The sequence below is a fragment of the Candoia aspera genome, chromosome 1 (genome assembly GCF_035149785.1).
Source record: "Candoia aspera isolate rCanAsp1 chromosome 1, rCanAsp1.hap2, whole genome shotgun sequence".
In the NCBI taxonomy this organism is placed as follows: Eukaryota; Metazoa; Chordata; class Lepidosauria; order Squamata; family Boidae; genus Candoia; species Candoia aspera.
Genome location: NC_086153.1, coordinates 192008008 through 192034409, shown reverse-complemented (window position 1 = coordinate 192034409; position 26402 = coordinate 192008008). Strand labels below are relative to the sequence as shown.

At 40.0% G+C, this 26402-nt stretch overlaps 2 protein-coding genes across 3 annotated transcripts in view; both read left to right on the top strand.

The window, feature by feature from the left end:
- MAP3K20 (mitogen-activated protein kinase kinase kinase 20) overlaps nt 1-2585 on the top strand; it is a 120648-nt gene extending 118063 nt beyond the window's left edge. The window contains exon 20 of the mRNA XM_063318168.1: nt 990-2585. Within this exon, the coding sequence (XP_063174238.1) occupies nt 990-1666 (677 nt within the window). The 3' untranslated portion in view covers nt 1667-2585. The remainder of the gene's footprint in view (nt 1-989) is intronic.
- Nucleotides 2586-13242: 10657 nt separating this feature from the next.
- Nucleotides 13243-23792, top strand: CDCA7 (cell division cycle associated 7). 2 transcript variants are annotated; one of them, XM_063318156.1, is made up of 10 exons: nt 13243-13382; nt 16633-16755; nt 17173-17283; nt 18742-18984; nt 19183-19260; nt 20082-20267; nt 21300-21440; nt 22500-22649; nt 23341-23477; nt 23671-23792. In XM_063318156.1, exons 1-10 carry the CDS (start codon nt 13362-13364, stop codon nt 23699-23701), a joined length of 1221 nt encoding a protein of 406 aa, XP_063174226.1. In that variant the 5' UTR covers nt 13243-13361; the 3' UTR covers nt 23702-23792. The 2 variants fall into 2 exon arrangements, with proteins under 2 accessions (XP_063174226.1, XP_063174227.1); XM_063318157.1 differs by lacking the exons at nt 13243-13382; nt 16633-16755; nt 17173-17283 and adding an exon at nt 18455-18635.
- Nucleotides 23793-26402: the final 2610 nt, after the last annotated feature.

Sequence of the window (26402 nt, the reverse complement as noted above, 5' to 3'; positions counted from 1 at the left end):
TTCATTATTTTACAATTTGAGGAGGCATACACAGTGCTCCCTCCTCCTATTTTCCTCCTAATAGCAACCCTGTGAGGGGGGTTGGCTTGGGCTGAGAGAGAGTGACTGGCCCTAAGTCACCCAGCTGGCTTTCGTGCTTAACAAAGGCCTAGAACTCATAGTCTCCTTGCTTATAACACCTTAATAGTTCTGGCTCTCATTAATACGGAAGGAGGCATTCTGTTAATTATATCTTCTTATTTTCAGTAAGTTTTAAAGATGTAATTAAAGTTGTAATGACTTGTGTCCCACTTGGAGTACTTCTAAATTGCACCTGTATCGCCAGTTTTGAACCAAAGGATACTGATGAAAGATGTCAGCGCTCTAAAGAACTGTGATGTGCTGTTTAGGGGAGTGCTTGGGAATATGTGTAGTTAACAGAAAATCTGTCTAATCAGTGAGGTGGTTAAAGTTACATTGCAAATCTCTGCAATTAAAATCATCATAACAGTATCTGAAGAACAGAGTTCAACTGTAGAAACATTACACCTGAAGATGCACTTTCAGAGAAAGGCTGACAGGAAGTTCATATAATTTTCTTGGTGTGGGGAGGGGTGCCTTCTAGTCAGCCTTGACTCTTGGCAACTGCCTGGACAAGTCCCTGCAAATGTACTTGGCAAGATTTCTGTAAGTGGTTTGCATTGCCTCCTTCCTAAGGCTGAGAGGGAGGGACTGGCCCAAGGTCTCCCAGCTGGCTTCATGCCCAGGGTGGGACTAGAACTCACGATCTCCCAGTATCTAGCCTGATGCCTTTAATCACTCCACTCCACTGCAGACTGCAAAGAAGAGATTAGAGTCAACCCATTGCAGCTCCCTGAGCAAATTGGTAGCTCCAGTAACTACTTACGATAGCTATCAAAAGGGTAATATCAGGATCTCATCAGATCTCTTGTATAATGCACAACCTTTACATGGAATTAAAGCTGATGCTGCCCTTTGTTTCATTGCAGGCATTGACTGCCAGTGGATGAATGCACTGAAAATGCACCGTGTGACAAGCAGTCCTTCTCTCCAACATTCCCGCCCCCACAGTCCCAACAACTTAACCCATTTTTTACCTTACCTTCACAATCAAGACACTTATGCTGCTGCAGTGAGGCGGACTCCATTGCCCACTACCTATCATATTACCCCACTCAATCAGTCAAGAAGCTCATCACCAACAACCTATTTATCATCTTTACATCTGAATTCCAAGGGAAGCAGCAGCTCCAGTGTGGCTTCTGATAGTCCATCCGAAAGGGGAAGCTCCAAAAACAGAAATAACTATCACAGCAGCATCTCTCCTGGTGGGTCCACAGCTGGAAAGCGTTTTGTAAGAAGCCCAGCAGCTCAAGGGACAATGAGAAATGCTGGGAAATATCGCAGGTCTTCCCAGTCAACCTTCAATCAATATCAACATCTGCCAAGGTCACAGGAGAGAAAACACAGTCATTACCTGCAGCAGCTCAAATCAATACCAGGGATGCCCTTGAATACTGAAACAGAAGAAGAAGAAGGAAGCAAAGCCAATGAAGGTGGATGGGTAAAAGTCAATTATTCAAAGAAATCTTACCGACATACTGTTGGCAAACAAAATAAAGAGAAATCAAAAGGCACTGGAACACTTCAGAAAAAATCCCACTGATGCTCTTTCAGAAATAGGGTTTATTTTTTATTGCACAGAACACTAACTTTTCATGGAGAATGTTTCAAATTGTTCTTAAAATAGTTGACAATGAATGTGAGAGTGGATGGCCTGTGACAGAAATCATCTGGGAAGAATGCCATTAACGCAGCCCGATGGCTACAGTTTTCACACATTACAAGCCCAATATAGTCTTCTGCCTGAATCAAAGAACAAGATGGCATTTCTTCCTTCCCTGTGAAACAACACTGCCAATGCATCTGACAGCAGCTGGGTAGTGTTATTGGGCCTGAAGCAAGCTATCTTAGGTGCCAGGGGGAATGCAGAGGGATTACAGTCCCTGCCCACAGCATCTGGCATCTGAGACTCCACTGAAATGGTATTGCTGATCAGCCCCTAAAGGTTCTGTTTCTTTAGTTTGCCTGCTTCTAATCAGGTACTTTCTACTTAAGCTTAATATTTCTATTAGCATTATATTATACGTAGATCACTTTGCTTTGTTATTTCCAATACCCTGATACAATGACCAAAAAATTACTATTTAAACCTAAATATGGTGACTGAAAAAATAGACTGCAGAAGTTATCCTTTCCATATTTTGAGCTCTTGAGGTAGTCTACTGAATTATTTTCTCCTTGGCTTGATTTCGTACCAGCACCTCCAAGCTACTATATCAATCCTCCATTTAGAGATAAGCCCCATCTACTTCCATTGGAATTATTTTTATGGTTAGGGAAAAGTGTAACAGCTTCTACAAAGAACAAAAATATTACAGTAAGAAAAAAGGCCTTGATAATCCTAATTGTTTTTGGTACAACTATTTATTAATATAAGGTTAAAATTTTATTCATTGTATTTAACTGTACTCAGACTGTGTGTTGTCTTCAAGTAATAAAAAGAAACATAATACTTATTCATATATTTTGCAATTCTGCTGAAATGGAATATTTCTTCATTTTCCTGGACATACCTACAAGAAAGGAAATTCCAATGTGTTAAATAGGATTTTCTTTAAGTAAAGCATTAGGTGACATGAAATTAGCCTGTTTCTCCAATTGCAATTTTCATAAAAGCAGTGATACTATATAAAAATTAGATTGGATTGTATTTAGACAAATAAATCTTAACTCCTAACTTATATATCCTTCATCTTTTGAATTAAAAGGAAAAGACTTTAAAAAGTATTGTTTAAAGTAATTTGAAACTTAGCTGAGGAAGCAAGGAATAAAGATATCTTATTAACATATTTTTTCTTCTTCATATAGTAGCAGATTTTTAACAATAGAAAAGTAAACCATCTCAACCGTCAGTAAAACTAGAATTCTTTTCTCATTGAAGGAGCTATTGCTTTGATTGACTCAGGTCTCTCCTATTTCTAGGAAGAGAGTGGTCTCCTAAGGTAGTGCAGGTGCTCTCTATTTGTTCAGCAAATTATTGGAGGAAAGAAGCTTTATGGATATAGTTATTTATCTATTTACCAGATTTATATCGCTGTCTATCTCACATAAGTGACCCTGGGCAGCTCATACAATAAAAACATCATACAATAAGGATACAATAAATAAATCATATAAAACAGAACAAGAATGTCCATCAAGTGCAAACCAGTCAATTACAAAGAGATTCAAGTGACAGGTTCAACCCCTTCCCAACCCCCACACCAGAGAAAAGCCATGTCTTAAGGGCTTTATGAAAGGCTAGCAGGGTTGGGGATGATCTAATCTCAGAAGGAATGGGATTCTAGAGAGGGGGTGCTGCAACAGAAAATGCACACTTCCAGGATCCCACCTGGTGACATTCTTTAATTGATGGGACCTAGAGTATGCCCCTTCTGCCAGATCTGATGGGTCAGGTAGAGACAACTGGAAAGAGGCTGTCCCTCAAATAATGTGGCCTCATATCATCAAGGGCCTTATAGGTGACAATCAGCACCTTGAATTGTACTGAGAAGCCTACTGGGAGCCAGTGCAGCTTGCAAAGCAAATGTGTAACACTGACATAGCAAGGCATGCCCTAATTGCTCACACTGCTGCAATCTGAACCAATTGCAGCTTTAGATGTTCTTCAAGGGCAGACCTATGGACAGCATATTACAGTAGTCCACTTGGGAGGTGACCAAAATGTGAGTGACTATGCAGAGTGTCGCCTGATCCAGGAAAGGGTGCAATTAACTTAAATCATTTTTTTTAAACAGGTAGCTGTTTACTACAGTAAACAACAGCCTAATCAAGTAACTATCAAGGAGAGAACAACACCCCCACCAACACTGTCAGGGCAAGTGATTGTATATAAACAGAGAGCAAACCCCACTGTCTTCTAGCACTGAAGATGTTGCCTAGTTGGGCAACGAAACATCTGCATGCAAACCACCAAGCTGAGAGAGCACTGAGGACTCCACAGTTCAACCCTGAGCTACAGATATTCTCTTCTATTGGTAGATCATGGACAGCCAGGATGGATACTCTACCCCCACTTCCCAGATCTTGGCCCTTGCAAGTCCTATTTGTTGTCTTTGAACCCATGAAGCCCAAATCACAACCCATGAAAGAGCAGGATTAGGGTCAGAGAGAGAGAGGATTATAAATAACTGAAATATATCTGAGTATATGAGAGATGTTGTGTTTATGTGCTGGAGCAGCTACCCTCGGAATTTATCAGCTCACTATAGCTGATTATCAAGATGGCCAAACAGATTCCAGGCCTCTGTAGCTACAAAGAACAAATTTTACTCCATGTGGTTTAAGCACTTGCTTCTTTCTCTTCAAATTCCTGTTCCCATTAAAACATCTTCAGATTTACTACACCCATCATTTCAAGGCCAGCCAGATGCACTTGCTCAAGCAGTTGGCTATTGCAAGGAGAGAGCCACTTCGAAGTTCTAGATGTACTTGTGTCAAGGGATGAGAATAAGGTAAGCTTCTGGCAACCCTCATTTGCAGCCTTTTCTTCACCTACGCAACACCTAGGCTGCAATCAATACTAAAAGAAGGATGAGCAGTGAAGCTAATGTATGCTGCCATGGGTTGAGTGGGCGGATGTTTGCAGCATCTTAATTAGCGAATAGACATGCGTTACTTGGCTGCTTTCTCTCCAGAATCTAAATATGGATAAAGGGGCAGAAAGAACATATCTAGCTTAACACAAATGTGAAAGCCCTGCACCACTGGGTTGCCAAAATGATCAGGCCTCCCCTGGCTAGCAGTTATCTTAAGCACTGCAATGTTCTGTAACCAAAGATTAGACAGCATTAAATTTCAGACCAAACATAAACACTTGTAGTTTCATTTAATCTACAGCAAAAAGATTAGAATTCCTGTTATCTGTAACCCACCTTTAGTGTGGGTTAGTGTGACAGCGTTGTGTGCACCTCTGTATTTTAAGGAAACCTCCCTATTTCATGTTTTTTGTTCTTTTCTTTTACTGTTAGTAGCCTAAAATAGCAGCCTCTCACTGCCTAGGAACTGATGCCTTGTAACTCTGTCAAGCTAATTTATATGCAGACTATTATGACAATAAATCCACCCTCTTCCCCACAAGAAAGTTGTTGCACGAATTTTCATTCCCAGCAACTTCCTCCAATCTACCTGGCCATATGTGGTGATCACTGCCAGGAGTGTGAGCAGGTAGCCTGCTTGGACAAGACATCAAAACTTCCATCCAATGACCATTACCTGGCAACTTGCTGAGCTGATTTAATGAGGTGAAGTTGCTCAAAAAGACTTTGTTCTTCCATTTCCCCCTGTGAGAAATCACTCAAAACAATGACCTCTACAGGTTGCTGTTCTTAGAACAATTCTCCTTTCTAACTCCACAGAGGCTGCAGAGAATGAAATTACATCTCCTCAATCCTATGTGTTCTATAAATTCACTCCTAGGAATACTGAGTTTAGACATAAAAAGATTAGGGTTTTAATTTTTTTTAATTTTTGAAAAAAACTTCCATGTAATATGGCCTTTGCAGTAATTATTTTGATTTTTTTAGATAAATAAATGTGTACTTCCTTTTATAACTATGAGAGGGGAACAATCATAGGAGCATTTTGCAAGAATGTAATAATCTCTCTTGAAATTGGACTCAGTTTTCTATGCAAGTATATTGTCTGTGGGTGAGTGGGCACACACTTCTTTTTCCTTTCTTGATGATCTATAAAAAGTCTAAGAAATGAATAATTTAAATCAATTTGTTATGAGCCACTGAGTTTGTAGGAATCCTGTTATGGCAATAAAATGAATGAAGCTGCAGGCCCGGGAGTTACAAAAATCCTCTCACACTTGTACCTTATAAAGAAAAAAAAATCGGAAGGGTTAGTATGAGGGAGAAACTACTTGGCTATTAAGGCTTCATTCTTCCTGCATATAAATTGCCACTGAAAGCATGATGATGACAAGACCCTGTAGTTTTGCAGCCAGGCACTTCTTCTGACAGCTACAACCATAGCTGTAATTTGCAGTGGTGCATTTCTATGTATGTGTTTGAGGGCGAAGAGAGTAATGGTGTCGTGAATTCAGTCTGAAGAAGGAGCACAACACCGTGGAGAAGAACCATGTTTACTGCAATGATCCTTGGGTGCTGGCTTTACAAGAAAGAGCGACCACAAACAATGGGAAAGCAAAGATTTTTATACAAGTCGAGGCCTACAAGGCGGGAAATCCTAGGGATCTGATTGGCTGGCCTGTTTTGGGGACCCTAGGCAGGTCCTTGTTAGTATACTCAGGGTGAGTTCTATTGTTAGGCAAAATGGCCCTTTCAGGAGGGCGGCAGAGCTGGGGAAGTCCACTGGGAGGGAGAGGGAGTGGTGAGGCCATCGGCTGCTGGAGGATGGCAGGCTGGGGTTTCTCGAGGCTGCAGTTCCCTTGTAAGGGCTGTTTGCTGGTGAGGAGGCTTCCATTCTTTGGCTGAGATGGGCTGGCAGGGGACCTCTGTCTGGGGCAGGGAGTGTCAGTCTGGGTCTGATGGGATTAGGCAAAGAGAGGAACTGGATTTGAGCCTGGTCATGTCTAAAAGACGTGTATGTGTGTACGCACACGCGCAGTCTCCATTTTGTTTGTTAGATTTATTTTCTCTGCTACAATAATTCACTTGCACCTAGAGGAAGTGAGAAGTGGCAAAACTTTGTAACTTGAGCTATGCCGTGCCACAATTAAGCCAGAAGAAAATCAGCTGAGTTCATGATGTAGGCAAGGACAGAGAGACCCAAAGAAATAATATAACCAGATGGTAACTACCTATAGTTTGTGGTATGATAATCAGAGAGCCACACAATCATGTCCTTTAATCTAAGAGGAGGTGAATTACAATGTTTATTATTTTATTTTGATTTTCCAAAAGCCCCTTTAACACAAAGCTTGTCATTTCTCTCTCCAGTGCACATTTGCAGATATTCAAATATTTCCATAAATGTTGTGGGTGGGGGAGCATATCACATTGTTACAATGCAAACTCTGTCATTTATTGTATGTGCTTGAGGCTCTGAGATGCAGGTACAAAAGGGTGGATCTTGCATCATGATATCACCATGCTTGTGGCATCACTGTTGTTAGGAATGAACACCTTTGTGTACTTCTCTGTTAATATTTTTAAAGTAGTGATTGAAGATGAGCCATTGAGTTTTGGAGAAACTACAGTAATCAAATTGTCACTGTCTAAAAACTGAATTAAAAAAAACTGTGGAAAGAAAATTATTTCATATTGCAACTTTTAAAAATGCTCTGAGTAAAGCTTTCAGATCCTTAGATGTATATACAATATAATCAAGACAGCAACAATATTTTTAAATTAAACCTGAAAATATAAAAAAAAATTAGATTCTAAATACACACAACCTTTAAAAACCCAAATAGAATGTTTTCTGCAGTTAAGAGTTCATGACATAATGCTTTTGCTACTTGATTAGTTGCTGCAATCTTTGGTTTCTCTGTTCACTAGTCAGTCAGGGTACACCCACAAGTATATACGTTTGTGCCCTCTACATCCCCCATTTAGTGGAAGATGATTGCTTTGGCCACGGACATTAACAAGCAGGGATGATAGCCAGGAAGTGGGAATCTATGTCCATCCTTATTCACTGAAGCCACTGCCTGGTTCACTCTCTACCACTAAGCCGCAATGTGACTTGTCTAGCTTAGCAAGATGTATAAATCTAGTCATGGGTTTAGTGCAGAAGGGGGTACCTGCAGCTGCCAGCACCCCATGGTTGTGCTGCCCAAATTCAGCAACGTGATTGGATTTTGGTGCACAATTTTGTGGGTTTTTATTTTTAACATATTAAGGGTTAGAATGTGAAAACAGGATGACTCTGGGGGGCCACATTACTCTCATTTTACCTTTTAAGCCCACCAAAGTGCCTGAATCTCCACAGTTTTATAGCTCACCAGGTTGCATAAGAAAATCATTAACCTTTGCAGGGCAGTTTGAGATTCATATTATTTCTGCATTTAATTCAAAGATTTATGCCAGTGTCAATAAAGCTGATGAACTTCAAGTTTTGGCATGGTATGTTATAGTTTTTGCATGATATGACTCTCTGGCATGTTATGGTTATTAAGTCATGGTAAAAAGCCCAGTGTAGCATTACATGTGAATTCAGACATCGTGTTATGAAGCTGTTTATCAGTTAAGGAGGAATTGGGAGGCTGTGATCTAAGGCAATTCCAGCTATAGAGGAAGCTCTTCCAGACTCCATGCATTGGTGGGTCTCTCTCATCATCTTCCCACTTTTATTAACTTTCATATGTTTCTTATTTGGCCTCTTTCATTCAATCCAGAGTAACAGTTAATGTTGATATCAGACCTAATGGGGAAGGACTGTCACAAACAGACTTAATAGGCAATATCAGTCCAACATTTTCTTTAGTAGAATTATGTTTCTGTTACAGTTTTATATGTGAGATTTGTTGCATGCATGTATACTGTATGTGTAAATGTATACTTTGTCAGTTTATTGCATTCCTCAAAAAAGCAGAGAGAAATGAGCTTAGCCTCACCCATAGAACTGCATCAGTAAATATTTAGTTCAAATTTCATTGCGGTTAGCTTGCAAAAATAGTAATAATGATAATAATCATATTGCCTGGGCATTTAATCTGTTGTGAAACTAATTTGTCCATATTTTAATCTAGAAAAGGTGATTTATTTTATATATTGGTTGGTACAGATGGCAAATAATGTAATAATCTAAGTAATTACTCAATTCGGCAAGTTTTAATTTAGGCTGTCTATATGCTGAGATGCAATTACTTAAGGACATAGAAAAGACTTTCTTCTTCCCACAAAATCTTCAAACCCTAACAGCCAAATTGAAGACCGGTGCAACAAGTGGATTCTTTAGCTGGGTGTCTTCAGAAGTATCTATATATGGTATCTATATCTCAATATAAGTAAAATGAAATAATCTTTCAGCTGGACTCAAATTCTGGTGATTTCATAGAGGTATCCAGTATCCATTAAATGTTCTTAGAACAATACATAAGTGTTTATCACTGCAGGATTCTTTTGCTCTCCACTGTAACCTTCAGCCATATAAGTACTAATCAGAGTTAATCACTTTTTTCTTAGCTTTACAGACACACATCTTTTTATTTTAACAGTTAATCCACACATTTTTTTCATTTACTCCTCTTATGTTCCAAGTCACAATCTTCCAGATATTTGTCACAAAATGGCCTGTAGATATTACATTTCATTGTCCGTTGTAGCTTTGGTCAACTGAGGCTATCAAATAATGTTTTTGAATAAGACAGAGAAAGATTAAACCATGTTACTAGATATGTCTATACCCATCTCATATGCAGCCTTCCCTACTAAATAGCTTTGGCATGTTACAGCCACTGAGAGAGCCAGTTTGGTGTAGCTGTAAAGGCCCCAGGCTAGAAAGTGGGAGACTGTGAGTTCTAGTCCCGCCTTAGGCACAAAGCCAGCTGGGTGACCTTGGGCCAGTCACTCTAGGAAGAAGGCAATGGCAAACCGCTTCCAAAAAGACTTGCCAAGAAAACTGCAGGGACTTCTCAAGGCAGTTTCTGAGCATCGGACATGACTGGATTAAAAAAAAAAATTCAGTCATTAGGCCAGAAGTGCAACCTCAGCCCAGTTTTACCCCAAAGATGTTAATGTTATTCTATGCAAGGTAGGATTTAGAGACTACCTAAAATGGCAACATAATGTTGCCTGCATTCCACCAAGTGGTAGATGCAGTGAACTGACACACACTCAGGATTCAGTAGAGGCTCATTTTTTTAAGGGCTATATTATTTTATATGCAATTAATTTTAATCAGGAATCCCTAATTTAATTGATATTCTTTTCCTGGCCTCGTCATTAATAATAAATACAGTAAATACAGACACACATATATGCATACATGTGTGAAATGTGCTCACATTAATTGGGGAGGAGTAAATTTCCAGGACCAGTTTCCAGATACCAATCTCAGGGTGCAAAGCAGGGAAATTGGGCATTGCACAGATTTTTTTAGTCTGCATTTTTTTTTCTTCCTTTTGGAAGAGTCACCTTAAATTGAGGGTTCCTTTCCTTTGGGGTCAACCCAATATGCTTAGAATTCCAGAACTACAAGAACTGACTTTCATTGTCACAATTATTTCTCATCGAAATCACTACCAGTTATCCCAAGCTTTCTTCATTTCAGCAGTACATCTAAGAGATAGGGAGAGGGAATCATTTTGTTGCTGCTATGGATAATAGCTGGAACAATATACTGTAACTAGAATTGCCCTTTAAAATCCCATTGTAGGCTATCTAAAGGCCAGAAAAAAATATCCCCTGATTAGGTAACATTTGGCTGTGGTATCTGGGCTGCAAACATTTGAACAAACATTAGATGGTAGCAAAGTAGTTTCTGCATCATTTCTGCTGTTGTTAAGTGGTCATTCAGATTTTTGCAGCCCAGTAATGCTAGACCAGAGCCTCGTGTGGTGCAGAGTGGTAGGCGGCAGTATTGCAGCGGAAACTCTCCCCACGACCTGAGTTTGATCCCAGCGGAAGCTGGATTCTAAGGTAGTCGGCTCAGGTCGACTCAGCCTTCCATCCTTCCAAGGAGCACCCAGCTTGCTGGGGAAGGTGACGACTGGGGAAGGCAATGGCAAACCACCCCGCTATATATAGTCTGCCAAGAAAATGTCACAAAAGCAGCGTCCCCGCAAAGGGTCAGACATGACTCGGTGTTTGCACAGGGGACCTTTCACCTTTCACAATGCTAGACCTCATCATGTAGCCCGTGATCTATTCCATAGCCTATTTTCCTGCTGCTATTTCTCACTGTATGTTCTATTTATATAGCACCATTCTTTGATGGACATGTATGGGTATACAGTTAATAAATTAAGCATTCATTTTTCCCTTGAAACCATTTTATGATGGCTGCTCTTTGAAAATAGCAGATTCTCTCCACTGAGTGATCTAGCAGCATTGTAACTGTTACCAGTTAAAGATGAAAAACTTCTTCTTTGACCTCTGTCAGATATTTAGAGAGAGGAAATCTGCATTTACTTTTTTCCTCCAAGAATACGTTCACTGCACATCTATACAATTGGGTTGCTTTAAATATGTGCAGTTTTTTAAAAAATGCATTCCTACACAGGTGAAAAAAGATGTCAACTCAGTATATTTTAAGCTGACTACTGGTAAAACACAAATTGGGATAGCAAATGGATAGAGGGTAAAGGATATAAAGTGTCTTGAGTGTTGGTTTTTCCTGACAGACATTAGGGGTGGATAAACTCATTCAGAGCAGCAATGGGTGCTCTGTTGGAAAACCTGAAAGACCAGGGTAGGGACCGGTCTTCTTGGAGAAAATGTATGAGGTCACTAAGAGTTGACATCAACTTGATGGCACATAATAATAATTTTAAAAAATCAACATATTATCTGCCATGATTATTTTTGCTTAACTCAACTGTAATTGCATGGCTAGCTGAGATTAAACTGAAATTAATATAAGGGCTTTCTTCTCCATTCTTTGGATAGAGATGGAACTAACATGTCTCTCCTTCCTCTCAGAGTATTAGTGCTGCTCTGCATCAGGAAAAAAAGGACAGATCATGCACACAGCTCTTTTGCACAGGCTCAGGTGGTCAGTGAAGTCCCCCTGGAGCAGCTGAGTAGAAAGGAACCTGCATGCAGTGCACATCTGGTCTGACCCCAAAAGTCTTTCTTTTTATGGCTCTGCAGGACACACCTGAGTTGAATTTTAAACTCTGTCCTGATGTAGATGGAGTTCATTGTCAGTTCCAATGATTATTTGTACTTGGTTGTATACTTTTGCAAACAATTTTGAAGGCATTCCTGGAAGGGAAAAATGCCTGAAAACTCTAAAGGTATATTTGCTTGTATGTGTGTGGGAAGGGGGAATCCCTTTCTCTGCTGGTTGAAAAGCATGGTTGAACTAAAGCTGATTTAAGAGACTCAAGTGTGGTCTAGTCTCTAGAGAACAGATCGTTTGCTTCTGTGTGCACTGTGAGAAGCCAATGGTGCAGGTAAGTATGTAATTAAGGGCTTATTTAAAATTGAGATTCTTTTACACCAGTCTGCTGCATGCTCACAAGGAATAATAACCCACGGAGAGTTTACATACCCCTTGTACTGTGTTTTGGCCTCTGTAAGTACTCTTTCCAGATTATTCTTGGTTCATGTTACCAATTATCTGGTTTGTCTGTGTGCCACACGCATGGAGCTCGGTCCTAGCAAAGATGATAGGGAACATGGAACAAATCAGTATGTTCAGCAGCTCTCCTTGAGGTTAATGTGTTATGAACTAAATTTAAATTGGTTTTATCACACTGAAAATCTTTCAGTACAAAAACAGCAACGCTAAAAGCATCACAGTCTTTACATTTACAATATGCTCTATTTTCTAAATTGAGCAGAAGTATCCGTTTTGACGACCGTACGGTTGCTTAAGGTGGCACGTACAAAAATCTGTCATAAAGGTTTTTAAGGCACTCCCGATTGCTTTTATTTAGAAAAGCACATTATACTTAGTCCCTATTCACTTTAGTGGGAAAAAAAAATCACAACCACTTGTTCATTTCATAATGATGCACAAGTTAGTTGAAACGTAATCAGCTCTTTCTGGAAGCGATTAAAGAAAGTTATTTCAATGAAAACAGACATACCCCTAGGCCAGGAATTGCTTTCTTGTTTCATAATCGTGCAAAGGACTCCTAGCATGTGTTTTGGGGCAAACTTTTAGCTTGTTTTTCTCTAGCTACCATAAGCAGCGTATCCCAATCTTAGGTACACCATTTCCTTCCAAGGCAAGTTAGGACGTGACCTCCCCCCACCTCTTTCCTAGTATACCCTCCCTTTCCTTCTATGCAAATACTTCATTACTATTTCGCGCCACAGATATAGGTCCTTGAAGCACGATAAACGTCTATGCTAAACTTGAAAAGAAAAAAGTGCTGGCCAGTTTCCACAATCTTTTCTACTTTTTCGAAACATTGTTTACACGCCTATTTGGAAACTATATTTTATGTCATCAAGTGGCGTATCGAAAATCAACATCTGGGAAGAGCAAGGGTCGTACCTTCCAGGACCACAGCACTTTCGCGGGAAAACCGTTTCCAATTCCCGCCTCCGGCGAATTCCGAGTAGCTTTGGCGCGGGTCTGCGGCGTGTGGTTCCCTTCGCTGGTCCAGAGGACGCTTGGGGTGCTCAACGCGGGTCAAGTCAGTCGGCGGAATGGACCCCTTCCGGTTGCAGGTGAGCGCCTTGGCCGCAGTGTAGGACTGTCCTATATACATTTACTTTTTACTTTGGACTTGTAGCCATGTCCGTGCAAACGACTTCTAAAGTAATACTCGTAGGATTGGGTTGCTGGGGTAGACAGGCGGTGAAGCTAACTGCTCCCTCGGAGTTTACAAAGACCCGGAGGCTAGAGCTACGTACTGAGTGGGGAAAAGCCCCGTAGATGTTGGAATGGGAACGAATTTCGAAGTGGGGAGGTAGATGTAAGCTTTGCAATACTGTGACTTTCGCTCGTGGCGTTCTTTGGACCATAGCCAGTACGTTTCAGATTTAGGCAAGTGTGTTAGTTGCCGCCATGCATTCATTGCTCTGCATTTTTATTCTGTGGTTAGCGCCATTTGTACTGAATGAGCGATCTTCCGTCCGATTAAGCGGACGAACGCTTGCAGCCTTAAGCTACTGCGCGAAGTTTTTGGGGTTAAATACTCTTGAATAGTCAGCCGCGTTTGGAAATGAATGCTCTGTGAAAGTGGGCTTCGTGCTCTTCCACATGGAGGCTTCCGTTGTATATATGTAGTACGTTTATCTTTTGGGGAGGGGGAGTTTTGCCGAGGAAAACGAGGGAAGAACTCCTAAAAGGCAAAAGTAATGTTTCATTCAAGAAATGACTTCCCGCGACTCCTTTTAGGGTCTGGAAACAGGGAGTAAAGCGGTGAGCCCTTAGTTATAAAGTCAGGGCGATTTACACATCCGCAGGGCTTCCTCTCTATCTCTGTGTTTTTTGTTTCACAGATCGACGTGCACTAGGCAGTAATCCTTTGTTTCTCCGCCAGTCTCCCCCAAGTATTTTCCCTTCCAAAACTTTCTCCCCTAGTTCTAAAAAAAGCAAGCCAAGCCAAGCCAAGCCAGGAGTCTTCATGCTGGTAGATTTTGTCTCCTGGGCACTTCTCTTGCTCTCTGAGAGGGAGAAAAAGGCTGGAGAGGTGGCGGGGAGGACGAGCCCTTGCTTCTCCCGCGTTTGAATGTTCATCTCCTCCCGTTTGGTAGTGACTCCCCTCCCTCCGCCCTTCCTCTAGTCTAGGGCTCGCGGTCGAGCTGAGTTTTTTATTCCTTGGGTGGCTTCAGCGCCGTGGCCGGATACAACGAGGGTCCAGAAGCCTGAACAGCCCACCTCTGATCGCTGAGTTTGAGCATCCCGCGGAAAGAGGGTGGAGGAAAACTAGGTCCTTCCTTTGAGAAGGACTCACAGCACGCATGGTAGACTCGCCTATTTTCTCTGTAGGAAGGGACTGAAGAGGGCTTTGCGTGTAGATTACCAGCTCCTGGATGAAAGCTGGGATATAAACCCAATAAATAATCAGGCAAATGGTTGCCTGATGTTCAAATATGGAATACCCCTTTCGAGATGGTCTTGAAAAGGTTGCTTTTAGGTTTGGTATTCTCTCCCCCATTCTTTAATCCCAGATTTATGTTTGTGGGACATAATTTTGGCACAAGTAGAATTGTGAGTGAAAGATATTTGTGTTCTCTGGTAGTACAAAAAGGCAAGGATGGGAAAGAAGCAGAAATGCCCTAGGCCTGGGGATCAGTATGGAGAAATCTGTAGTTCATAGTTTCAGAACAGAGGCTGCAGATTGATGGCATTACTGTCACAAGCAGGGGTTGTGGTTTACACCTGTTAAAGACATTTGCTTGTCTTTACATGCAGATAGATCAGTTGAGTATCAACTCAGTTAAACCCTTAAGAGGGATCCTTCTCCACTTTTGAATTGATTTGTTTCTGAAAACCTTTTTAGGTTCATTTTTTTCTTAGCCCATTTGGCTTGAAAAACAACAGCTTTGTTTTCCCTTCAGTGTTCTCAGGGCTGTGTAATGGTGACCTCCCAGTCATTTTATTCTCAAACCAACCCTGTGAGGTGGGTTAGCCTGAGTTACTGGTTCAGAGACATCCAGGAAACATGATTTAGTGGATCTTAGTTGTCCTAATCTGACACGCAGGCACCTCTTTCTCTGGATTAGCCTGTACCTAATTGACGGTATATTTATTCACAGGCCTCCTAAAGTAAATGAGCCAGACTTTAGGAGATGTGTTAGACTGACAGGATTCTACCTTAATTTAATTACCTCATTACCTTTTGGGTATTACTGTTACCTCAAAAGTGTATGTTGTGGATTCTGCCAATAGCAGCAATTTGACAGTTGAGACTTTGTTTTAGCTAAAATGTTTTCCCCCATCCTTTTCTCCTGTTTGTTTATTTACAAATACTAGTATGCTGCCTACTCATAATGATTCAATACAATATCCATAAAATTTACTGATAAAAAACTCCATTTTGGAAAATAGTTCTGTTTATAAAGCCTTTCATTTTTAACAGCCATCTAATCCAGACGCTTTCAATTAACTTTTATTTGCCATTTTACAGAAGCATTTTTTTTTCAGATGCAAGATCCACTGTATTTATTGGGGCTTGACTGCTACTTGGGGAGGGGAAATCTATATACTTCCAGTTGGGATAGAATGATAAAGTGGCTTTATGTGGGTGAAAAGATATTTGAAGCAGAAGATTTGTATGATTTTTTGCAGAAACACTTTGACATATCTGAAGTCTGCCTACATATGGGGCATATTTTATTTCATCTTGATAATACCACTTTACTTCTGACTGACAAACCTTTTAGTTTGCCATCAATCACTTGTAATGAGAGTCAAGAAGTTAGTTGTATGATTATGTAATCCTAGTCTAGATCTTGCTTTTGGAACACCATTGCTAAATCTGAATTATTTAGGTTTGTGGTAACGTAGGCACAAGAATGATTGAATGTGAGCTGATCAAAAATGTATGGCTGCCATTTACTAAAGCCATCATGTGAGTTGGCCATAGCCAAAATTGGGCTCACAGTTTTGCTATGCTTAGTTTTAAACTGATACTATAAAATAATGTTAAATTTTAATTGCATTTTAATTGGAACTGTTGCCTTATTGTATGTTGTGGATGAGTAAAAGCCCATTAAACTGCAGTACATGTCTCAAGATTTATTTTGCTTGCAAATATGTATAATTTGTTGTTAGTAAAATTGTCTCCTGCTTAATAATTATGCTTAATTCTTTTGCTGGAGTGGCACAAAATATGATGGAAGTCTCATTTTTCTGATTAATATGTGCTTCAATCTGGTCTGTAACCAAACTAGATAGTTCAGCTTTATGATGGCAGCCTAAAAAAACACATTATAGTAACTAATTGAGTTGGCATTGTCCATTTTACAGGGCAACCTTTCAGGGAAGAAAAAATCCACAGCATTCCGTAGTACTAGACTAATCCCTATGGAAACCTCTTCATCCTCTGATGATAGCTGTGACAGTTTTGGCTCTGATAATTTTGCAAACACAGTAAGTAAAAAATGCAAGAATAAACAGAAATTGAATGTGTGGAGTTCAGAAATATCCCATTTGTGATTAAAAGGCTATGCTTACATTTCTGTACAGCAGTTATGAATATACAGCGTGAACTCTTAATTTCATTTCACTTCTTCCCTTGTGCTGCTAGGTAGTAATTGTTGGAGGTAGAGTAGCCACTTACTCTATCCTTTTGAAATGTCACATAACCTAACGTGCCTGATGATTTGCCATAAAAGCTCTGAAACCATTTGTAAAACTCTTGAACCATTTTTCTTTGTTACAAAAGCTATTCTCTTGTAGTGCACTTGTACAGTGTGATTTGCTCTCAGAATGGTTTATGGAAAATAGCTTCTCATTAAAAGAGAAAAGAAAAAAAAAGGAACACATAGTGTACTTATTCTTTTTAAGAAACCAACCTTCAAGCCAGAAGTTGTGGAAGAAATGGCTAAAATATTTTATGAGGATTCAGATGAAGAATCTTTCTGTGGTTTTTCAGAAAGTGAGATTCACGATGTGCTGGTGAGTTAAGTGTTTAAAGTTGCTAATTACTGTTGTCCTGATTGTGCACACTGAAATAGACCGCGTTCCTTCAACTTCCATAGTCCTTAGTCTGACAAATAGTTCCTTTGACTGAGAGCCAGCAAGGTGGCTCACGTACTCAGTCTCTTTGCATGTGGAGATTTATCTTAGTCCTCTTGCGTAAGATCGGAGCTTCTTTTCCATAGAGTGGTAAACTGTGTGATCGGAAAGGGATAATATTCTTGGTAGTGAGGAAGTAGCTCTTTTGCTCTCAAATAAGCTGGCAAATGAACCTCAAATAATGTAAACTTCTTCAGGTACATCTTTTCCATTTGAAAAAGTGCTATGCAAAACAAAGTTACAAAAGAAAGCTCATTAGAAATAAAATGGTAGAATCACACCATGGCTGGCATACATTTTCTGAAGTAGTAATTATCTTAGGGAAAATAAATGTTTTAGTATGCTGTTCAACTGTGAGCAGTGAGGTACCTTGCTAGCTTTTAGCAGAAGAGAGCTGAAGAAGTGTGAGGGAAGGATGAAGAAGGACACGTTTCTAATGTTTGCTAAAAAGACCCTATAAAGAAAAGCTCTTCTAAGCTTTACTTACCCTGACATTTGGCCTTCCCAGGATCTATGCTTGGAATAATAACTTCTGATTTGAAAAGCTGAAAGACAGCCAGGTACTTAAATGTCCCTTGGTGACTAGGGCCAGATGTGAATGGTTGCTACAGGTATTTTTCAGTCTACTTAGTATCCTTTGTGTGTCATTTTCTTCCTTGTTCCTCTTTTTTTTCCAGTGTTTCCAGGCTTTCCCTCCCCCATCTTTTTAGGCAAGAACCTAACAAACACTGGTATATTTAGTAGAGCTGTGAAGACACTTCCTAATGACTTTCTCAGGCATTACAAAGCTTTGAAGAGTGGGGCTTGGCAACTAGTAGACCTTGTAAGAAACTTCTGCTTGACATGTTTAGCCCCATATAAGGCAGGATACTTCTTTCCATAATTGTCTTAGGAAAATAGTGCTATTTTATGTGCAGCTAGTTAAGTGTTCCAGTAGGGGAATAGCATATAATTTGACGTTACAGCAGTATCTTTCAGTGCAATTTTTCTTTAATTCTTCCAAGTCAGGAGCACAGTTCAACAACTGAATGTAAAAGGAAGAGGAAGTGGTTTAATGAAGATAACCTGTAATATTTGTGCTCTGATGGTGGTTCTAAGTTGGTGGTAGAGAACCTGTAGCCGCAGGTGTTGCTGGACTATGGCTTTCAGCAGTTCTGGCCAGTGAGAGCAGTGGTAAAGAGTTGTAGTCCAAGAATGTTGAGTGAGCCGCAGGTTTTCCACCATTTGATCTGGTATGGATCCCTTAAACTGTTGAGATTGTCAGTCTAACTGTACAAGTGGCTTACTGTGTTTTTTTTAAATTTAAAATAAAAATAAAAATAATTTTTTTTTGCGTAGAAACTGGGGATGGACTCTGAAGAAGATGGAGAGAAATGTTTACCTAAATGGCCCAAGAAAAGACCAGCCCCCCTTAAAGTTGCTCTGAAGTTCCCACCACGAAGGTCTAAGAGGGGGAAAAGTGAAACGGTTCCAGCTTCAGAACCTTCCTGTAAACGGGAGTCAGAGTCAGAATCGGAAGAAGAAAGAGGCCCCAAATTCTTGGAGAGAAGAGCTTTAAATATAAAGGAGAACAAAGCCATGGTAAGCATAAAAGAAAGTCCTCAAGAATCTGTTTTGATCACTGTAGGTTTGTGGTGTGCCTCTTCAGTGTTTATCAGCCCTATAAATACTCTGTGTGCGTTGTGTTTCTGCATAAATGTCTGCACAGCCTCTGTAATAATACGTTCTGCTGTCTGAGTCTTGAGATTCCCCTACTTGTTTTCTGTTCTTCATTTACAGCTTGCAAAGCTAATGGCAGAATTAAAAAGCGTGTCTGGAATTTTTACTGAGAGAGGTCCACTAGCAACTCCTACTCTGGTAAATCACACTTAGGTATTTTATTAACTTCCTGGTTTACTTCATAAGTATCCAGCAAGTATTATTACTGTGTTTTTTTCAAGCCCGTTTGTAGATGAACTTAGAACAAATAAACTAAAGTCCAGTTCTTTATTATAAAATAGTTGCCACTTGTTTTGGTTACCTTTTGATTTGTCAATCTGTAAAGCTTCAGTGCTCAGACACACCAGGAAGTTTTTAAAACTAATAAAGCAAAAGGATTCTTTTTTTAAACAAACACATGGAAGTCTAAGTGTCAGAGTTCAAATCTGGATCTTGCTTAACCAAAGTCCCTGATTAGCAAAACATGTTGAACAAAGCACAGGTGGAGGCTTGTTAGCTAACCACACCTCCTTGTGAGAAGAACCAGCTGGCACAATCTGAGCAGTGTCAGTTCTACTGTATTTTTCATTTCCTGCAAAGTCATACCATGATTTAGCATCTCGGTGGTCTCATTGGGCCATACTAAAGAAGTTTTAACAATGGCTTTTTATACTGTGTAAATTGATGAACAATAAATACAATTGCAGAATTCTAGAAGTAGCTGCATCAAGAGTATTGAGTAGATGAAAACAGTTTTACACTGTATTCTGCTTCTGTTAATTTGGCTAGATTATGTTTGAGTGCTATGACTCATTAAAGCTGTAGGTGACCATCCTACGAGCCCTTTTCTGAGGGTAAGTTTACTGCATTTTAAATTTGGAAAGGAGTAAATTGCTAATGTTTGAGGAAATGTGGCTTATAAATAATTTAAGGTTACAATTCTGTGTGATACGGCTATGTTACCTTTATCTTTATCCAAGAAAGCCCAGCGTTGTCCAAGGAAATCAGTTCCCAGAAGCACTCTAAGGAGGAATCCAGAAAGACGTTCTAGGCCTCACACAAGGTCCAGATCCCTAATTGAAGGTCCTCCAAATCCCATGCCTATGGAGGAGGAGGAGGATCCCTATGCATTAGTGAGAAGGAAAATGTCTGATGATTTTCCTGAGGTATGTTGGTGGTTTTATTTCAAACAACCAAGTAAATTGATCAAAATATCTTTAATAGCCTGGGTGATTTAGATGTAGGTTTTCATATAAAATAAGCACATCCAGTCAATGAGTATAGCCATTGGATAATCCTGGACATAATAAAGCTAAGCCAACAGAGTCTTTTCATCTTTTACACTGGTGCACAAGCTGTGGATATGGCCCATGTCAGAGCCTTGATTGCCAACACAATTCAGTAGCAAGATTTGCCATTGTTCCTGGCTACATCTGTTTTTTAGAGCCCTTCAAAAATACAAGGCTGAGCACAGCCCTTGGCCTGAAAAGCTGGCTAGTCCTGATTGAAATGGAAACCCTAAAGTTATATTTCGGACAGAAGCATCTTCAGGATTGGAAATGAAGGGGAAATTGCATACTTGTGATGGAATGTGAAGGTGGCCTTGGAAGTCAGGGCGGGGTGGAGAGATGCTGCCTAGGGAACAATCAGATAAAAGAGAAAGGAGCTCGCAACAGAGTAACGGCCAAAGAAAGAAACTTAGGGCATGCCCTAATTACTCTGGCGGCAAAGAGGGAGATGCGTATTTCAGACTTGCAAGATTGATGTCAGCCCTCCCAGGTAAACCAGACAGGAAACACAATGAGCTGAGCTAATTCTTCTTTCTTGTAGAATAACAAGTAGAATCTTGCAAGTCTGAAGTACAAATCTCCGGCCCTCCTTATTTAACGCCTGTGTGGTTAGGGCAGGTTTCTTTCTTTGGCCGTTACTCTGTTGCTGACTTCTTTGTCTTTCATCTGACAGTTCCCTGGGCAGCATCTCTTCCCCCTGTCTTCCAAGGCCACCCTCCCATTCCATCACACTTACTGGGCTAAAACCAAACAAACCACATCAACGCAGTATGTGATCCAAGATTTGCTTAGGAAATGCAGTGACATCTCTGCATAAATACTGTGGCACTTTATGGAACTCTTCAGTGACTTGCCTTAAAGAAACAAAAAACAACACAACCTGACAGTGCCATTTTCTTCTGGATTCAGGATGAAAGGGACACTCCCAGAAGAAAGCGCACTAGTGCTATGACTCTTCCCCACGTCATCCGTTCAGTGGAAGAAATAACCAAGGAAGAGTTGGATAATATCTGTGAGACTGTCAAAGATAAAGTTTACAACCGTGCAACAGTAAGATGACTTATGTTCTGTATTCAGCCCTTTGGTGTGCTTTGTCCAGTGCATTCTTCTTGCTTTGATTCTCTCTTCCTTACTAGGAGCCTGATCTTATACTCTGATGCTTGTACCTGATCCTGAGATTCCTAATTTTAGAGCCAAGGGGATCCTTGATCCCTAGCTCTGCATTTAGGAGTTGTTTTACCTCTTACTGCATAATTGAGAAACTCTACAGTGAGGAATTTTCTCAAGTTGGTTCTTTGCAATTGTTAGATCAAATAGAGGAGATCTGAATATAAATACTGTACCTAGCCAAAGGGTGCTGTAAAGAGGAGGATCTTTCTCGCTTCATGGAGATGTCACTGTAACCTTTGATGCCTGACAATAATGGTCAAAGACTTGGATTGGGGAGATCCAGGTTCAAGTTTCCATTTAATCATGGAGTTCACTGGGTGACTGCAGGCCGGTAACACACTCAGTTCAACCTATTTCTCAAGATTGTTACTATGAAGATAAAAAGTCCTATCTAAGTAGTTAAGTAACTTTCAAAGAGAAAGAGAAAGAAAGTTGAAATAAGAAAGCCCTTGGATCTAATGCCTTTCATTTGCTACCATTACCTGTACTTGCTTGTGAGAACTTTGAATGCAAAGCATTTCTGCTTTCTCTTTCAGATTAAATGTGATGGTTCATATATAGTGATAAAATGGAGGTTCACATACAGTGGCTTCATTGACAAATAGTATATTCAAATTAGTTTATCTAGTTCAGATATAATGACATCTTATGGCTTGCTGCTAAACAAAGCTCTGAAGCAACCTGGTCCTTAGATAAGCTTTAAATATGTAAAATCTTTCTTTTTCACAGAAATATTTAGTGGCCATAATTCTAAGCCATAAGGTGGTTTGTTTGCTTCAGGCTTGGTGTGATGTGTGAACACACACATTATGGCTTAGCAATATGTGTAAATGAAGCCATTGGGTCTGCATGACAAACATACTGAAGGCTGTGCAAGGGTGCAGTGTCTTTTTAAAGCACATCAACCTGACATCTTTTGCCTTTGCTGCTCTTTGACAGGGTTCTACTTGTCACCAGTGTCGTCAGAAAACGACAGATACTAAGACAAATTGTCGGAACCCAGAGTGCTCTGGAGTACGCGGCCAATTCTGTGGGCCTTGTCTTCGTAATCGTTATGGAGAAGAAGTCAGGGCTGCCTTGTTGGATCCAGTAAGATTATTTTATTTGGATGTTTGCTTGAGTGCATGCTAGAGTTCATAAAAAAACAGAAATACAGGTAGTACTCATTTAGCGACAATTCAGTTACTAAGTGAGGTGAGCTAAGTGGAAAATCACATGACCATGACTGTACTTACAATTTCACTCTCTCGTCCTTTGGAACGCTCACCTTGGCACTGGGATAATTAGCAAGAATGGATTTAATGCTTGTATGTACATTCATTGGAGAGGAAGGGATTAAGAGAGAGTAAGCGAGCATGCTAAGCAAACAGTGGTTGCTAGCGTATTCCTTTCAATGTGTATTGCCTGTTGTGTGCCTGCTTACTATCCCTTCCTCTCCAATCTCTCTGCTCTATGAAGAGAAGGGGGGAAAAGGGTCAGGCACAGGACAATGCATACTAACTGTAATGGCGAACACATGGGTGAGAGATGCTGTGAAGGTCATAAATGCATACCTTGGTCACAAAGTTATTTTTTTCAGCACTGTCATAACTTTGAACAGTCACTGCACAAGGCAGTCGGTAAGCAAGGTCTACCTACCTTGTCGTACTTCAAGTTCCTATTTAAAATTTAATGTGACATGATTTCATTGAGGTTCTAGCTGAATCACAACCTGATAGCAACAAGAATTAACTTGGGTCTATCTGTATTTCATTCTCTCATTCTGCTTTTTTTCTTTTAGAACTGGTACTGCCCACCTTGTCGTGGGATCTGCAATTGTAGCTTCTGCCGGCAGCGGGAAGGGAGGTGCGCTACTGGTGTCTTGGTTTACTTAGCCAAGTATCATGGCTTTGACAATGTCCATGCTTATTTGAAAAGGTATGTTTCATTTCACTTCATGAATCTGATGGGATGTAGATGCAAATTATTGGCAAGGATGCATACATGCATTTATGAAGATCCAGGCCCAAACCAAGAATGGCTGATGGAGCAGGAAACAGACATTTCATGTCTACAAAAGTATTTAGTTACTTGTTGTCTTAGTTTCACTTTGTATTTTTTTTCCTTACAGTCTGAAACAAGAACTTGAAATGCAAGAATGAACTTCTGAAACAATTCTGGAATCATCTTCAGTACATATGCTTAGACTAATTGTCTGATTTGAGGATTCACTTTTTTTAATGGTTGGCATTTTTTAAAAAATGAAACAAAAATTGTTAGTTTTGAGCGAAGTTCAAAGTTACAGGATAGAGATTTGTAATATTGTTAAATCAAAGCCTTCTTAGTCCTGTTTCATGATGAATGCTACTGGATGGTACTAGCATCTCACGGAGCAATAGAGGTCTCATTCAACCCATTGGGCAGCAACGGCTTCATACAAAGACTATAACCAAAAGCAGTACTTGCCAGTATAGTTCTCCTGAATTTCAGTATGTGAGATATCCTGGTGGCAATTTGCACAGGTACTTTCTCTGTGCAACTCTGAGGTTATCTTCATGTTGGAACTTCTACTGTCACATTATCCTAACTGTTGTTAGTGTTAGCTGAGCCCAATCTTTGTTTCCCCTTTGTTGGAAAAAAAAGTCTCTTGGGAACATTCATTGTATCTATGTTGTATCTATGTTTGCAGTTATTGTGTGTAATAGATTCAGTAATGAATCATTCTAGCTTTTAGAGCTATTGTAAATAGCGATTGTCTAATATTGCAAAGCAACTTTAATTCTTGATAACTACTTTCTGGAAAGAAGCAATGATAAAGAACTTAATACTTAAGTTCAAAATTTTGACAGTAGTTGAGACAGTTTAAATCAATAACTGTAAAGTATACTTGATCAATTGTGCTTAGGGGCACGTTTTGTTGTGTTTAAAACTACTTACAATGAAAGCTTTACTAAAAGGGACTTGAGAAGGTTCAGACATCATGAAAAATTAGTGAACTGTATGATCTTAAGCATGCTGTCACTGAGATCTTGGTAAAGTATATTTAAAAGGGACTATTAGTTTGGGGAGGCAATTCCATTAGGGCTGCAAAAATCACCAGCTGGAAGCAAGTCAATAAAGCAAACTCTCTTTGCTGCTATCCAGATTTTTGCAGCGGAGTTCGAGTAATCCTAAATTACATTATTGACCAATTTCACTCTCCTAATACATAAAGCATCATACCTTGCATTTTCTCAAAAATTGGGAATTGAGGATAGGGATTCACACGATGGGCTAGTTTCTATGAGCAAGCCTTCCATCGTAGGTTATGCTGGAGACCGTCTTGCATCAACTGCATATTAGACTGTTAAGTGCGAGGGTTTGAGGTGGCCACTCGATAAGCCCTGTGCTTGTCTAAAGTAGTGACCATGAACAATACAGTTTCATGAGGTGTAATGCAGACAAGATCCTAACTGGTGATATTTCAAGCTGTGTTAGTTAATAAGGTATGGAGCTTGTGCATCTATCGCAGGTGGAGGCTGTCGCTTTCATTTACTAACTGGTAGTGTGTCTGCTTAAAATTAAAGTGCTGTGCTAAATGGATAAAAGACTGTTCATACTGAAAGAGCATTGAATATAAAATGTATCAGTGTTGGATAATGTGCAAGAGGGGAAGTGAACAGATCTCTGAGTTGCTGAGACCCTGTAAGAAGGAATCACTTTTACAACTTTCTCATATATTCCTCATATGCAGCACCGTTTGTAAGCAGTTCAATATAATATAAAATCTAAAAAAAATTAAGAATATCATCTCTCCCACAAAGGGTTTGGGTTTAATTTTCATAGCGTATATTTGAGGGAAAAAATCATTGGCTGTTTTGCTTTGCCTCTAGAATGGTGATTTTATTTTTCTTGTGTTTCACAAAGTACTAGTGTTAATACTTGGACCCATATGTAGCTGTTACTCTCTGCAGACTTGTTTTAAACATAGCAAAAGACAGTAACACTCTTCAGGTTTTTTCTCTAGGATAGTTTCATCAGTACTGTAACCTGATACTTTTTATGTATGAAATATAATTTTGATATTAAAGTTTGCTTAGCAATGTGCTGAATTAGGCTGGGTTTCTTGTGGTGCTGGGTGTGCCAAGGTCCCAGTTCATTTCAGCAAAGGGCACCAGTTTTTTGTATACAGGAAGTAGCATGCACGACTCTGATCCTGTAAGAATAATGCTTGCAGATAGGGACAGTGCAGTATTTGGGTTTTTCATTTTTAATTGTAATCAGTAGATCCAGACATTAACAGCAAGGAAAAAACCATAGCAGAGAAATGGATTTAAAGTAAATACCACCCCACCACCACTCCTTGAAGCAGCAGAGTTATCTTCGATAGTCTCTGTGTTGATGTTCATCTTCCCCACCCAGGCTGTGGCCACACTGGCTTGGAGTTAATCTAATGGATCTAGAAGACATCAGATGCAGATAGCTGTGTTAGTTGGATAAAGGATATAAGCTGTTCCGAAACTACTGAAGGGGTGGGGGAGTCGCATTAGCCTGTGGTAGCCAAAACTCGGGAGTCTGGTACCCCCTTTTCAGACTAACATATTTTATTAAAAGGCACAAGCTTTTCTGAGCTACAGCATGCGTGGCGGCGAAGCTAATTGGACAGCATGCCAGAGATTGCTTATAGATTAGAATGGAGAGCTTTGCTGTGTATCTTTGTCTTCCATGGACAGGAGCTTTTGTTTTAGTTAAAGTGAGCCTACAGTTCTGCACTCCTATTCTGAACTTCCTAGTTGGATCTTCACTTTTAAAAGCGGGTTCTACTGGATGGGTTATGCTTTATATCCTGAAGTCTGCACTTGGGATAATCCCTAAATTGAAAAC